The 16,966-nt window shown below is 36.4% G+C and overlaps 1 protein-coding gene and 1 long non-coding RNA gene across 11 annotated transcripts in view; both read left to right on the top strand.

The window, feature by feature from the left end:
- Positions 1-5,363, top strand: part of JUP (junction plakoglobin) — a 53,643-nt gene extending 48,280 nt beyond the window's left edge. For 5 of the 10 annotated variants that reach the window (XM_087892146.1, XM_034415725.3, XM_087892142.1 and 2 more), the window contains exons 11-15: positions 49-199; positions 986-1,107; positions 2,537-2,576; positions 3,149-3,327; positions 4,333-5,363. In XM_087892146.1, coding sequence (XP_087748272.1) covers positions 49-199; positions 986-1,107; positions 2,537-2,576; positions 3,149-3,294 — 459 coding nt within the window. In that variant the 3' untranslated portion in view covers positions 3,295-3,327; positions 4,333-5,363. Of the gene's footprint in view, positions 1-48; positions 200-985; positions 1,108-2,536; positions 2,577-3,148; positions 3,328-4,329 lie in introns of all 10 variants that reach the window. The other 5 variants (XM_087892148.1, XM_034415724.3, XM_087892143.1 and 2 more) reach the window with 1 other exon arrangement.
- Positions 5,364-11,218: 5,855 nt separating this feature from the next.
- Positions 11,219-16,687, top strand: LOC148114088 (uncharacterized). Its single transcript, XR_015733817.1, has 2 exons — positions 11,219-11,336; positions 12,215-16,687. It is a non-coding gene; the product is annotated as an uncharacterized LOC148114088 (long non-coding RNA).
- Positions 16,688-16,966: the final 279 nt, after the last annotated feature.

The raw sequence follows: 16,966 nt of genomic DNA, 5'->3' as shown, positions 1-16,966 counted from the left end.
ATTATACCTTTGCTTATTCTTATTCTTCCTGTTCTTTTGGGGGAACAGCTCCTATATTCTCCAGTGGAAAACATCCAGCGTGTGGCAGCCGGCGTACTGTGTGAGTTGGCTCAGGATAAAGAGGCGGCTGATGCCATTGATGCAGAAGGTGCCTCAGCACCATTGATGGAGCTTCTGCATTCCAGAAATGAGGGCACAGGTAAAGATTGTAGACACATGTCCATGTATAATTCTTTTATGATCACATTATCATCACCACCTTAATTTAACCATTGGGTTTATAGTATGTACCTTCCCACAGTACCCCAGTGAAACTTCATATATTTTCATATGTTTCCAGGATTGAGAAAAGTCTTAGAACAAATGTTAAAACAGTAAAATTAGGTGAAAAATGAGGTGGAGGAATAATATAGCATTCGCCTATTTAATCTGTTTTAAAGGAAGCAGATTGCCTATATTGTAGTTGAATCATTTGTTAGTAACGGAATATCACCATCTAGGAGTAAAATTGTAATTTAGTTCTAAATAATTTAGAAATCAAATGTAGTCCTTTATATATTCTTTTGTTAATGTTGGAGCCCAGAGATAGTTATTCTTATTACAGCAAAGGAGTTAATTATATAAGAATTGACTCCAAAAGCTCACGGTCATAGTAATATTAAAGCTCTGGATAATTTCCATTACCAGAGATTCACTGATGCGCGTCCTCCAATGCAAGGGTATTCTAACATACAACTCTTCTCTTAAAAACCTAGAATGTGATATAGGCCAAAAGTAATTGTAGTGTAAAACTGGCCTCTAAAATGCTTGCAAAAACAAAAAGCTTGTTTTATTATCAGAAATTGGTGGATTTTGTTATAGTGTGGAAAAGAAAAATGAAAAATCAATGCCATTCACATACTTCTCAAGGTAGTCAATGCAACAGCTGATCAAAGGCAAGCTTTTTTTAGCCAGTGGGCTAAAGGTCTCTTTCTTACTTCTCCAGCTACATATGCAGCTGCTGTGCTGTTCCGCATCTCAGAAGACAAGAACCCAGACTATCGGAAACGTGTCTCTGTGGAACTCACCAACTCACTCTTTAAACATGACCCTGCTGCTTGGGAAGCTGTGAGTTTTTCTATTATTTAGATGTCAAGGGATTAGTGTACATGTTCTAAGCCTCTGAACTTAATCTGAATCCATATAAGTCCCAAAACCAAGAATGACACATGGCAATTCTTCCAATCTGAGTTCTTTATTTTTTCACATCTGTAGACTGCCAGACTGAGGACTATCTGCATCTACGGTATACTCTGTGAGTTTCTAGGGAGGAATTGTCTTCATCCTCTTTTCTCTCACACATCATAGAGCAGTAAGAGGCTGAGTTGGCCTCTTACTCCTCTGGAATGCAGCCCCTCCCTCCTGAAAATCTACCCCCTTGCCACTGTCACCATCCATTTCACTTCAAAGGCAGAACTTTGGAAATATTTGGGAAGTTAGACATTTCCAGATAACTTCAAACATGCCTAAGAGAGTTCTTTTTAGTTCTGAGAGTAATAACTTTCCGATTTTGTCTGTTACCAGCCTCATGCCTACACCTACTAAAAAGGTAGAAAGAAGGATCGTAATTCTTTCTCCCCAGTTTCTCAGTTCTCTGTCAAAGCAGTTTATTCCTTGATTATAAGGGAACTGACCATAATTAGAAGGGGGACGTGTGTCCTTAGGAGAACTGCAGATATCTGGAATTCTATCTGTTATAATCCCCTGACAGAAAATTGCAGTCTTGGCATATTTGAAGTCATGTGGAAATCTGCCAATATAAAACAAAATTTGTGGACATGATTTCAAATTTATCTTAAAGTCTACCTGAATCACTGCTGACTGATAGGCCAACTTTCTTTAAAGTAGTGACTCTTTAACAAAGTTTTGACGAAAACCATTTTAAATCTTTATCTCATGCTTGGAGCAAATACATATCACACAGAGATTACAATCCGACATCTGTTTTTCATTAAATGCAGTACTACTGCTAATGTGGTAACACTTATACAAATTTTGACAATGAATGGATGATAACTAAGGGAGAACTTGATTTTTAAAAAATGTCCTGCCCTCATTTATTTGTTCCTGTGGCAGTATCATTCCTGGGAAAGATACCAAAGGAGTAGCCTATTGGGATGAGTTAATTATGCATAAAAGAAGATTTAAGCCTTCTGTTGTGTATCCTTGCCCTAAGTAAGCTTAGTATCTAAACCATTGGCTTTGAGGGTAGGTTTAACCATTCCCCATGGAAGCATCATTCCAGAAATTAGCAAACTGGATGTCTCTAGGCTCTCTTGGTCAACATTTGGGATTGCTTGGCTGAGTTCTGAAATTTTTGCTATCCTGCTTACGAGCAATCAGAGTTAATTAGATAATTAAGTTGCCATGGGAAACCAGAGCTCAGTTGCATAGGCAGCATCCTTCAGTAGTCACCTCTTATGGCAGGTTTGGTTTAACTTGCAGCCGTTGTAAGTTTCTGTCTTTGTTCTGAGAACAGTTGGGTTTCTTTCCACAGGCCCAGAGTATGATACCCATTCATGAACCATATGCAGATGGTGAGTATAGAGGGCTTGTCATTTCAGGTGAGAGGGAGAATAATGATATATAACCAGATGGCTTGGCTAAAATTCCCATTCTTAGGCTCAGCTGTTGTTTGTTCTCTGAAACTGTTCATGGAACTATGTATGGTAGTTGAACAGGCTCTTTGTGGGAACATGTATGATAGTTAAATTAAAAGTCTGAAGCCTTGGTTCCCACATATTCCAATTATGTTGTAAGGATTTTTCAAATTCCTCTTTCTCAGACCAAGCAGGCTTAAATCATTTGAAGTTATATTCTGAACATTCCAGACTGTTTTAATTACTTGGGGACAGACAGCATGCAATGGAATGCCATGCTCTGGAGCAGGCTTCACCAACTTGTAATTCTTATAAATTGGAACTCTAATTGTCAGTATGACAGGGGCATTCTGAATGATATAATGATACCGCCTGAACAAATCTGAAAGGGCTCATTTTGGGAAATTCTGGAGTGATTCTGATTTAGAAAACCATTTTATTTTCAGCTTACTGCTTGTCTTGCCAAATATGAGCGATATATCCTTTTCTTTTTTTTTACGCTTCAATAGAATTGGATGGAGGATACCGTGGCATGTATTCTGGGGAAATCCCTATGGACCCCATGGACATGCACATGGACATGGATGGAGACTACCCCATGGATACATACAGCGATGGTGTGCGAGCACCTTACCCAGACCACATGCTCGCCTAATATGTCCCTTGGACATGTTGGGCAGGACTCAAGGTAAAAGCATCTAGTTTAGTGCATTTGGGAATTGGCCAGTTAATGGAAATGAAACCTAAAAGAAGATAAAATGGATACTTTTGTTCTTTATAACTAAACATCCTTCACACTTTCATTGACCGGCAGAACGTATCACTGCTTCCCATTCCAAGGGAAAATAGATTTCTGTCTTGCCTTTCTTTAGTAAAAAATTAAATCTTGATAGTGATTACTCAGAAATGAATGACAACTGGTAAGCAAAATAAAAGTCATGCAGGTTTATTAACAACAGAACTCCATTTTTGTGTTTGGTTAGACCAAATATAGCTTCTTTCCAGCTTTCTGCATCTGACAGTTTCCAACCATATTGCTCATGATTTTCTGAAACAACCTGGTAACATTGATGGGAAAAATACGACATTTTGAAATGGAACCTCAATTTTCAATGCTTATAAAATGCCCTTTGTGTGTTCTACTAAATATTACTTCTCTTTTTTGTTATTAATGAGTTGCTTCTAGTAGCTGTGAATCCTTGTGGCTGGTTTTCACTTCTGGATAGAATGAAAAAAGAAAACGTATAAACAAATGCATGAAGTGTCGAAACCAACCAGTGTTTTAAAAACCGGGGTAGAGGGTATTTTTTCTTACTGAGCATACAGACTGGCTGCATTGTTAAACTCATGCTAAAATAAATATATAATTTCTATTCAAAAAAAGTGGAGATTGGAGCATTGCCAGTCCTGTCTTTTACATTATATATGATTACAATTTTCATCATTCTCTGCCAACATAACAAATATGGCCCATTATATTTTGGTAGTCTGAGATTCGAGAAGTCAGAAGTGGCTGTTTCTCTGCAGGGACCAGCCAGTTCCCCAGATGGGGACCATAAAAGTAGACAGGGCTTGATAGATGGACAATGGTCTGACCATTCAAAGCAGCTTCCTCCATCCTAAAGGGAAATCTTGCTTTCCTGTATATGGTGTAAATCTAATTTTCCCTTCCTTTGTTTTTCTTAATCAGCAGATGTTTCCTTAACACAGAAGAGGGCAGCCCCAGTGCTCAAGTTCTGGGCGTTCAGGAGACAGAAGTGCCTGAGAAAGATGATGACAAATTTCTTCCTTTCCCTTTGAGGCGGTTTTTATTTTCATGTTTCCCTCCTGTGGGCTTATGGGAGTGATTCCCAGTCCATAATCTGTGCTGCAGCTAACAACATTGTAATATTAGCAGTCAGCTATTTTTTCTGCTCTTTCCCGCAATATTCTTTGTTAACATTCACTATATTTTTTTCTTGCAAATTGGAGCATTATCCTTAAACTGCCATGGAATCCTGATAAGTACTTTTAAACCTATACACTAAAACTAACACACACTGATAGTACAATGTAAGAGAGAGAGAAATGCATACATAGATTGTGTGTTTGGTGTAGAGTTTTTCTTTTAATAGGATTGTATTTGCTTCTTTGTATTTTTAACACAAATCAGAACTAAATCAAAGGAAGAGAAAATGAGAATATTTCTATTCTGCCCCTCTCATTTTTTATTTAACTTTTTAAAAATAAAACAGAATCAGCCATTGGGTGTAAATTCACCAAGAAATAAACAGCTTTGCATTTGTCCAGTTTTTTCCTTTTTTTTTTTTTTTTTAACCCAACAGGTACATCTGTGGATTTGAGACCATAATCCAAACAGGTTTTTAATTTGCTGTATAAACTGGAATAACTAAAAAAAATTAGGTAAACACTCTTCCTGCTCACCAGACCACCTTTTTCATATTTTTAATCCAGTCCCCCTTTTTGTTCCCTCCCTTTCTCGCAATCTTCCTGGTGATTGGCGTGCTCTCTTCTTCCTCCTATTCCCTTGCTCCTTCTAATGCATTTTTTAAAAGCAGCTCTCAATGTGATGGCTTGAGGCTTCCACTGGAAAAGGGATCGATGTAGCTGCAATTGTACTTTAGAACATTTTATTATTATTTCTCTGAGGGATATTTTTTTTTTTTTTGTATAGACCAAAGCTAAAGAAAAACCAACAAAAACAAATAAAATTTTAAACCTAAACTTGCAATGCAAATGAACTACTTTTTTGCGTTTACTTAGTAAAATTCTGTTGAATGGGAGGGGAAAAGGAAGATGCATAGAGGGAAAGGTTGTGAAAAATGTATGTTCAAATTAGGTTATACATATTTAAACTAAGGGAAAGGTGAATATTTTTCCTTGACCCAGTTTTATTGGAAGTGGTGGGCTTTGAGAGAAAACATTGTGTGGTTTGGCGAGGTTTAAGACCAAATGATTAAATATTTGAATTGGTGTGTTCAATTTTAATTAGAGAGGCTGAAAAGTGAGAGTACACAATTTCCTAAGGCTGATCTGGATTGCAGATGGGAGAAGGAAGAAGAGAATAAAAAAGAAACTATATATTCCTGTGTCACACTGTTCAGATTTCTTTGAATTCTGTACTTTGATCTTTCAAAAACAGCTTTTATTGAAGTTGTGGTACTAAGCAGCTTTCAATAATGCATTGAAGGCATCCAACACGTATTTGACTGAACCTTTTGTACTGAAGACAAAGTTCAAGAGCTTGGAAATCCTTCCGTCATGCGGATATACATCCGCATAGTGGAAAGGCTATACCTGGCTATATGTTGCTGCAGTTAATGTTTGTTGAACATTAACTGGTATACTGATATGTTGCCAACATGTGAAATCACCATTTACCTTTGAAGTCAGGTATGGAAGCTGCCATGTGATTAGCTAATCCTACAGCAGGAGAGACCTAGCTTTACACTATCATAATCTTTCAACTTCGATTCCCATCAATAAGTACCATGAGGATGACCATTGGGAAAAGACAGTCCTTGATTTACGGCAGGTTGCTTAACTATTTGAAATTACGACAAGTTCACAACAGGTATTATATGGCTTGTAAAGCACTTCTGGCCATCATAAAATGTCTCTCTCCCCCCCCCATCTCTCAGGGTCATGTGACTGCATCAGTTGCTTGGCAACAGACTCGCCTTTACAATGGGCAAAAGATACCCATTCGGAAAAATGGATTTGCACTTAAAACTGCACTGTTTGCTTCATGGCCGCAGATTCAATAACCATAGTGATTCACTTAACAACCACTGCAAAAATATAAAATCAGGTTTGATCACATGGATACCTTGACTTATGACTGTAATGATTTATAACTAAATTAAATTAACATTAAATTGCAGTCATAAATCGAGGACTACTACTACGAAGACAACTCTTATGGGATGTGTCCAACATTTTCCACTGTTTTGATCCCTAAAGTACTGGGAGGGTAGCTATACCTCCAAGCCCACATGTATTCTTTTTGCAGCCCTTAGACCTCCTGATCATAAAACAACAGCATAATTTCCTGTTATTTAAGTGGGAAACAAAAACTGCAGTAGGGATATATTACAGATAAAACTTCTCTGAAAGCCCAGTCTAATGTCATGTCATAGGCCTTAGCCATTCCGTAACTTTTATCCCCCCCACCCCACCCCCATTTAAGAGACACTCTTGTTATCAAGTGGTTTCTGCCTGTTCTATGCTGCAGGAGCATGTGACTGTAATCTGTACACATCTATACACCAGAATCCTGCATTGATTCAGGTGTGTCACTTACATGTAAACGCTACAAAATATATATCAGAGATGAAAATGAAATTATGTGGATAAAGTTCTTTTGTGTAGCTTCTTTTGCAATTTATCTCTTCTCCATAAACAACCTGTCCTGTCCTATACTTCTAAAATCTGTTTCGTGACTTCTACTTTGGTTCCTGACACTAAGCAAGTTATTCTTAACATTCCCTGTTGAGCAGACATCTTTCTCCCAATGACAATGAAAACATTGAGAGTAGAGAAAATATTAGCAAGTTTGTGACAAGTGCTAGATTTGTATGTTAAAAATCCCAGTGAATGTAGATTGGATAGGAGTCATAGTATATAAAAACAATCTTTTCCTGGGTTAATTGTGTTTGTTGCAGAAGCACTGCAATATCAGTTTCCTACAGCACATGTGATTATTTAGAGCAAACTTTCCCAACATTTCCAGATATTTGGGACTGAAATTCATAACCTCCATTATCAAACATGGTGGCTGAAAATTCTGATTTTTTTTTCTAGCCCTCCCTCCTATACGAACTATGTAAATTATGGAATTTCTATGATGAAACAGCTATTTTCACCTAATGATACTTATAACTTTCTCTGATGTGATGAGAAAGCAACCTCTATTTTTCCCCTCCAGATTCTTTGCCTTTCTCTACATTTAGCTCAACTCTCAGTGTTACATAGGCCAAAAGGTTCTGTAATTGTTTTCTATGAAAGAGAAAGTATCAAACATCAACATAAGCAGAGTTTCAGTGTTGATACTGTACTTCTAAATGACCTGGTTCTCTCAGAATAAAGTATAGGGAAGTAGACCTCTATACTTTTCTCCAGGTTTTTTTCCCCCTGAGATTCATTCTTTGGGTTTACTGGAGCAAATTGTATTTTTAATACCATCCCGTGAGCCACTAATCTTTCTAGAATGACAAATGAAAGGAATCAGGATCAAAGGGATCTAGGAAGCAAAGTTGCTTCTGTATAATCATTGCCATCCAATGTCAAGCCACTTACTCTCTCCTGCCAGCTTACTGGTGTGAATTAAATTTGATTTTCCAGAATTAGATATGGTATAATCAAAGAGTAGGAGGAGAATGGCAAGATGGATAACAGAGTAAAGGGAAGAAGAAGAACTTCAGGGTTTTCCTTTCCAGCTACGGAAAAGCTACTTAAAAGAGATCATAATGCTGTCTGGGGTCTTTTCTTAATTTCTATCCATCATGCTCAACAAGTTGCAACTTTAAAGAAAACAAGAAGAAGCAACATAGTAGATCTGAAAGCAATATTTTCCTCAAGTTATTTTGTCTACCAAAGAATAATGCTGACATTCTGGCTGCAGAATTATTAAAATCAATTTTAGTTTTGATGTAATAGTTAGCTTCTTTTCTACTTTTATGACTGCCTGGAAAGATAAATGAGCAAATTATAATTGTCAGATTGCTAGATAAGATTTTGGAGAAGGGAATACTTTTGTGTTATTCTTGGCTTCTCTTTGAATATATAAAATCCACCCAGTGATTGTACACAGAGACAGTTACAAAATAATAACCCTAAATCTTAATTACATGACAGTATTATTACATTAAAGTTAACTGGTTTGTGACTAACTTAACCACCGAAAACTCACTATTGACATATTTGATAGCAAATGGAAGACTTCATTTATTTACAATTTGTTTGGTTATAACTAACCCTCAGTCAAAAATGACAGATCTCAAAGTTGTGACGATGTCAGCAATTTGGTGGTCCCTCAATGTAGCAGGGGTATAGAGTTTTGTTTGTTTTTTAGAGTCAGTGGTTTTCTCTGCCCAAGGTAAACTCATATACAAATGATAAGACCTGAAGATGTCTGTATTCACCTGAATTTATCTTTAGTGTAGATTTCAGTTTATGTTAGGGTATGCTTCTGTTACTGATAGGCAACGTTTTGTATCCCAATATCTGCATACAAAAACAAAAAACAAATAATTAAATCTCCCTCTTCCATACCACCAATAACAGAAGCTAATATAAGAAATTTGAACAATCTAGAACATTCTTACTTATGGAAATAACCCACAAATCTGTAAAACTGGGAAATTGCAAATGTTAGTTTTACTATTATGTTACATTTAATATGAACAGGAAAGGTGGGATATATGAATTAAGATTCTTGCAATGGTAAAAATGGTTTGGGAATATAATTTTAATTGTGTTGATTTGAATATCATAGTATTCCATCTTCAGTGTATAGTGGGTAATTCAACACTATGAAGTTGTTTTTATGTAATGGAACTTTTTTATAGTTCAACACCTATTTTATTTCATTTTTTTCAGATGTGTTAATGACATATCCTATAATTCTGTAATAGTAGTGAGTTTATTTTAGATATGGCTAGCTGGGGTAAATTGTCCTTTCAAAGCCTTTGGGTTAACTGGTTAGAAGATATTAAAGGTAATACAATTGAAAACTTTTGTTCATTAAATCTAGAGATTACTTACACTTTAAAGGAAATATTTTGCCTGTACAGTCTTATTTGACAATCCAGTTTTTTTTACAAGTGCAGGCAAAAAAGTTCCTACATACATGAAGTTGATCAATAACCCAGGTTGAATATATGAACTGACTACTGAACAGCATTGTGTCTATAATTGTTGGAAAGTTTTATTTATTGTGACCATCTCTTGGTGAAGTATCTATTAGTGAAATTCATGTTCATGCATCATTGCCATCAGCTGAAGAAGGTGCAAATGCAAATGAACTGTGTGCTAGCACTATAATTTGTGAAAGAACATGCTACAGCAATTTTGTTAAAAGCTTTGTCTCATCAAGAGAGGGTATCTCTGTCAGTTCTTCGCAATACTCCAAAAAAATTTCTCAGCCTTGGTCATTCTAAAATATTTGGATTTCAACTCCCAGAAATCCTCAATCAGTGTGCTGATTGTTGAAATATTGGAATTGAAGACCACTCATCATAGAGAGGCTAAGGTTGAGAAACATTGCCACTGACGTCCATGGGATCTGATAATCTACCCTGTACATCCTGTTCCCCATTGTGGAGATATGGCCTCATCTAATAATTCTTCACCATTGTCTGAAGTCCCCATTGTGGCATAGCTTTGCTGAAATTGGCTGCCTATAACTTGATTACTGAGACGTCTGCATCGCAAAACCAAAGGGTTGTGTTGAGGAACAAGAGGGCATTATGCCAAGTTCCCCCATAAGCCTCAGATTAGTCCTGGTTTCATCAGCAGCTGCATGAAACAATTGGAACATAACATATTTTTTACAAATTGTAATATTCCTGTGACATAATGTATTGCATCAACACGACAGATCAGCAAGAATGCACAGACCTATTTGTTGACTTTCCCACTGCTGTCCTGGCACCAGTAATTTATAGCTTTATCCAGAACTGTAATGGGCATGCATCAATATGTTTCTCTGCCTCTTGTTCTAACTTGACTTGCCAGTTATTACCTTCATGTTCTCACCTGAGCAACAGGTCTTGTCAGTTTCATTTAATCAGGTGACAGCAAGAAAAAGAATTATTTCTGACGCCATCAGCAATATGTTATCTTGGCTGAATCAAGATGCTTCCAGTTTCTGTGCAAAATATGTTGAAAAGGGCAATTCTAACATTCCTGGATCTGGCTCAGCCATCTTGCTGTTTCTATTTCTGCTCCTATGGACAGACTGGAAATTAAATGGAAAAACCCTTTGAGCTATGTAATCATTTTCTGCTTATTCACGTGTGTTGTTCCTATAATTTATGAATCTCTCTGTTTGCAAATACCATCTATAACCTAACTATTTGCATTATTTTTCCTCCTTAGGTGAAACTGAAATATAACTTCCATTTTACCTTTTTATAAGCATATCTTTTGTTTTAGTTTTTTACCCCTTTTTAATTAACTGTCACTGGAATATAAAACAGGATTGGTCACTGTATATTTAAAACTGATTCAGCTATTATGTAAAATTTGGCATGTGAAGCATAACTATCCATCACTTTTCAAAGCATTGTTTAAACTTGTTGAGGTAATATAGTCACCTCATGGGGTAACCTGAGTTTCCATCTTTGTATTAGGAAACAGTTGAAACAGCTCCATTATTTCAGAATTTTATCTGACTGTGGTATGAATTGTAATAGATATACAGATAACTTCTTACTTACGCTGCAACTTATTTTTTCAATGATGTTCTATAATGTTCCAGTTATGTTTGCTTTACTAACAGAATAGATATTTGATTCAATGTACTCATTTGATCTGAGATATGTTCCAATAAGTTTGATATTTTTACTATCTGGTAGGTGAGCCTTTCTCAACCTGGTGCCCTTGGTATATGTGGGATGTCAAATCTCATAATCATTAACACAGGCCCCATCCTTGGTGTTTGGGAATGATGGGAATTGCAGTCCAACCCCTCTGGTGAGTACCAAGATGGGAAGGCTTCTGTAAGTCCTGACACATGAAATTATTGTTATGGGTATTTTTTTTACTTGAGAAGTCTTAGTATTGGATTCACCACTAGTTGTCACTGATAGTGTAGATGTACAGAGAATCCTCAAGTTATGACCATTCATTTAACAACCATTGTAACTTGAAGTTACAATGATGTTGAAAAAAGTGACCTTACAATTGTCCTTGCATACGGCTGTTGCAGCATCCGTATGGTCATATGATCAAAATTTGGTTGCTTAGCAACCCACATGCATTTATGACAGATGCAGTGTCCCAGGATCATGTGGTCACCATTTGTGACCTTCCAGGGAGACTTCTGAAAAGCAAAGTCAATGGTCAGATTTGCATAATAATCACAGCAAAAAAGTTGTAAAATTGGGTGTGACTCACTTGACACTGCTTAGCAACAGAGGTTCCAGTGCTAATTATGGTTGTAAATTGAGGACTATCTGTAAATTGGTTTTTGAGATATAATCTTGTAATGGAATGCTTTTAACAAATTCCTTGAGAAAGGCAAAAAAAGGACAGATTTTCTCTGAAATATTGGTTCATGCATAGCATGCTGTTGCCACATAGTGGCTGTTTTGAAACATAACAGTTAAAATATATCAAATTCTGGAGTCTGAGCTTGGAAGATTTTGAAAAGGATCTAAGCAGCATTGTATCGGGTGAGCAACTGAGTTCCAGCCCATTTAGCCATTGTAAGATAAATTGGAGGAAAGTGTATAGGAGCACAGCTTATTCGGACCCATTTGGGATCTAAATGACTTAAATCACAAAGAATGTAATTAATTAATGAGTAAGAGTCCTACACAAAACTCTTTCCATAACCAATCTCTCCAAAGGATTTTCAAGCCAGAAATGATGATGATCAATCAGTTATTGTCTTTCCTGGTGACCTACGGAAGATGAGAAGAGGCAGAGAGTACCATAAACTCATTCAACTGTCCAATAAGAGAAGGCAGAAATTGGCATTCAGTTACTGCCTTCTCCTTATGTCTTAGCAGCTTCTGGAAAAACATCCTCCTTGCCCATGTCGCCACCCAGAAAGAAATAAAAATAACTACTTCTTGCTTCTGATAAATGTGACATTCACTTTGCAAATTTCTGAACTCTCTGGTCATCAAGACTTTACATTTCTTGCCAATAAATTCTCATTGAAAGCTGTGATGATGGCAGGACACTGCAGTGTTGCAACTGGAAACTTTTTCAGCAGCTTCAGCATACCACCATTATCTGTGCTTGGAAAGATGCAGAGACCAAAGGACGGGAGATGGGATGAAGCAAAATTTTGCATAGACTGCTTATATAAGCAAGGAAAATCAAGCCAATTTCTTACCAAATCGTGAAATTTGCTACAAGAATATGACTGAATTTGTTGCTAAGGCGTTTATAAAACCAACTGAAGAACTCCATGGAAGAAGCAGGAGCACTCCAAAATGAGAAAACAGTGCATATCACTCAGCAAAACCCAGCAGCATCATGGATTTAAAAGTATGGCTTGTCAATGCCAAAAGCTGTGCTATTACTGAACCAAAAGAACCCTCCTTAAATGCCAAGGGGGAACAATGTGGGAGTGCAGCAGTTCAGTAACAGTGCTGGATTAGCAGAAATGTATGAATAGAAGGTCCTAAGGTGGCCTCCAACCCATTTTAATTTTGACCTATGTTGTTTTTTGTAATTAATGCACTAGCAATAAGCAAAAAGTCTGAAATTTGATTCCAGTCAGAATGGAATAGTGAGAAAGTGTGGGATTCAGCTGAATACTCAGCAATGTTCATCTTTACTAATTTTCTATTTTGGTTCTGATTCAGCAACACATTTTGTTTTAACTTGGATACTAGCTTAGGCAGAAACATATCTTAAGTATGAGCTAGCTATAGCTGCCAAAAAAGCTAATGCAGTCCAGGTTTGCATAGAGGAATAGTTTCAGGATCATATGAAGTGATACGACCACTTTATACTGCACTGGTAAGACCACACTTTAAATACTTCATCCAATTTGGGTCACCAAGATATGAAAAGATGTTAAGAATCTAGAAAGAGTGCAGAGAAGAGCAGAAAAATGATCTAGAGGTTAAACCACATGATGAATGATTGAGGGAACTAGGTATGTGTAGTCTAATAAAGAGAAGGACTAAGGTGAAACAAAACCAGTGTTCAGTATTTGTGGGGCTGACACAGAAGAAGGGCTCAACCTGTTTTCCAAAGCACCTTACTGCAGGACAAGAAGAAACAGGTGGAAGATCATTAAACAGAGATCCAGTCTAGAACTAAGGATAAATTTCTTGATAGTGAGGACAATTAATCAGTATAATGGCTTATCTCCAAATGTTATGGGTGCTCCATTACTGGAGGTTTTCAAGAAGAGGCTGGACAGAAATTTGTCTGGAATGGCATAGGATCTCCTATTGAGGAAGGGGTTGGGCTAAAGGACCTCTAAGGTCTCTTCCAACCCTATTATTCTATGTTCTATATCTAGTTCTGTTTAAAAAAAATATTAGCTCCTATGGAATTTTCTAAGTTTTGAATTATTTTGGTACTGAATATTATAAGAATAGTCATTGTATTTTTGTAAACAAAAAATGTGGGAGTCCTTGTTTATTGTTTTTTGGTCTTCTGAAAAATGAATAATTATAATTAGTGCTGCTACATTTAGGATACTCTTCATTTCTGATTACCCTTCACAAAAAATGCATCTAATTCAAAGGCAAATTGAAATGGCATCAATTTAGAAATTGACAATTCTTTTATCAATGAAACTTTCTTCCAATTTAAAAATAATTGAATAGGAGGGTAGGATAGGTAGGATGCATGAGCCCTTCTTAATAACTGTCTACTTAAAAGCTGCCTAGCTAATTCTAAAGATGAGAAAATGAAGAGAGAAAGCAGAGGGATCTGCCTTTCAGTGCAGAACATCATTTTCTAATGACAACAACCATCATTATTTTAAATTTGCATATGGAAATTTGAAATCCCCTGCAAATTTGCACTTTCTTTTTTCCTTTTTCTCAGTCATGTGTAAGTGGCTGCACTACACGTAAATAGGTCAAATGACCTGGCAGTTTAATGGATGGTTCCTACTTAGAAGATGGTATATATCAGGGCTGTCAAACTCCCGGCCCATGGGCTTGATGCGTCACGCACTGGCCATGCCCACGCCCGGTTTAGCAAAAGGGAGAAAAGTCCCGATACGTCACGTGATGATGCCGTGACACTATGAGTTGACACCCCTGGTATATATGAAATTTGATCTTGAGGTTAAGAGAATGGAGACAAGTAGAATTAGTGTTAGGTTATAATTCAAAAAAGTTAAGCTGGTAACTGGAATGGTGAAATTGAAGCTCTGTCCATTTTACATATTTATAAATGTGATTCGCATAAAAAGAGAGATCCGTTTGCATCATTACTGTTGCCACCTTGAAATTTTTGACTACAACCTGCAAACATTTCCGATCACTTTTTGTTCACCATCTTGAGTTGTTTGTTAAAAAAATGTGTAATATAAATAATTCCTAACACAGAAATCATGCAAAAAAAGAGGTGCTTCAATTATGCCACTGGCCAGTTTGATTTTGGTTTATAATGTTTTTATCCCTTTTCTAAGAGTGCCAAGACACCACATTGGCTCTCCAGAACTTACTGCAAAAACTTGACAGGATAATAGAGCCAAGCCTTAACTGTTCTAGTTCTTGATTTAATATTTATTTTGGAGTATCCCCCTCAGTTTGGGATGAGTTGTGCTATTTTTTCTTCCAGACCCCCACCTGCTACATTCAAACCACCAAACAGAAAACCAAATGTTATGGCCAGCCAGTTAAAGGTTGTCCGTCTTCTTTATTTTAACTAATTGCAGGCTGTGTACCACCTTTCAAAGTTAATAGCCTGCACAAAGTCACTTACAGTTATATGAGCAATTGTAAGTAAAAGCACAACAAACGTTACTTTAAAATAACAGGTATCTAGGATCCTTCTCTTGGGGCAGCTGGTAAAAAATGGTTGGCTATGGGAACCAGGGAAGGCAGCTACTTTGGTGGTGATAGTTAATGGATTTTCTATCTTCACTGTTCCTTTTTCTAAAGTTAGGGGAGAAAGATTGACCACTTAAGTCTCTACCTTTTGAGGTAAGGTTCAGTTTGTTCAGAGGAAATAAATGGACTATTTTTCTAAAAGATAAATCCATTGTCTTTGCTTTTTTTTTTTTTTAATAAAAGGATCTCCCTCATTTCTTCAGTGTTCACTAGGATCCACATGAAACTCTTACAGTAAAATATTCAGTGTCAATATTTTGCAAAGAAGGAAAAGAGGGCAATATACATTTTCACAGAAGCCATTATACTTTTCTGTGAACCAGTTAGCAAACTTAAACACCAAATTAAAAACAAAATAAAACAAAATTTCTTACTGATTCAAAACCAAAATAGAAAGTTAGGAAAGAAAAACAAGCAGATCTGAGTACTCGCTAAATCCCAAACTTTGTAACAGGTGGAATCTAATTTCAGATCTCCCTTTATGATGTCCAGGGCTAAGATATTTATTACAAAAAACAATACAGATCCAAATTGAAATGCGCTGGAAGTCAATTTAAGGCTGTTTGTCCACAAATAGTTGTGTTGATTCAGCATTGTCACTGACTTGTTGTGTGCTCACATTATTCTCCTTTGTCATCTTGCAATAGGATTGTTGTAATTCTTGCAAATTTCAGCTGCACTTAATAGCATTAAAACTTCATCTGCAACAGCTTATGTGTTTGATGGACTGTCTCACCACTGTCATGTTATATTACCCTTCTTGAATTTTCAGAGATTATTCTCTTAATTACATGCCTACAATATGGACATTAGAATATAAATGTATTTATTTGTGCCCTTCCTGTGACCAAAACACTGATATTGCAACATTGGAAAGATAAATGTAATGATTCTTTGTATTCAATGGATTGAAGACCTGGTTACATTTGCAATCTATGAGTAGTTTGTCTGTAGATGTAGAACTTTGCATAGCCAAGTGTAATGAAAGATGGAACTCAGTTTTACAAACTGGAGTAGGTTAAAGATGAATGATAGTTATATAAATGTATTGGAAATCAATATATGTACGCTTGAATATTTACATTAGATAAGTATCTATAGAATTGTAACTTATAATGCAATGATATACTTTTTTTTTTCTGTTGGTATTTTTCTTTTTCACTTCTAAAAAGGTGCTTTTTATGCAGGGTTTCTTTTTTGAGAATCTATGTTATCTCCATTATAATTTTAACATTTTCTTTTTTGTTATTTTAAAAGAAATAATAAATAAATATTAAATCATTGCTATAAGAAGTGTGCTGGCTGCTGGTGTTTTTCTGATGGAATACTTGATGCTTGTTAAGCTCTATATAACTTACGCTTGGTACATTATCTGCCTGAGTAGAGTTCCCAGAGAATATCTGTGGGAGATTCCCCTGCTTTGAAACAGTTTCCCATCTAGAAACAAAGGTAGCCGTATTCCAAAGGATAGCGAAACCTGGCTCCCTTAAAAGGTTTTTCTGCAGGTTACTCTATGCAACAACCAAGAGTAGAATGATCCAGTCCTATGATGACTTTGTATCATTA

This window comes from Pantherophis guttatus, chromosome 4, assembly GCF_059756535.1.
Source record: "Pantherophis guttatus breed Tessera chromosome 4, ASM5975653v1, whole genome shotgun sequence".
Lineage (NCBI taxonomy): Eukaryota > Metazoa > Chordata > Lepidosauria > Squamata > Colubridae > Pantherophis > Pantherophis guttatus.
This window is presented reverse-complemented; position numbering and strand designations above follow the sequence as displayed.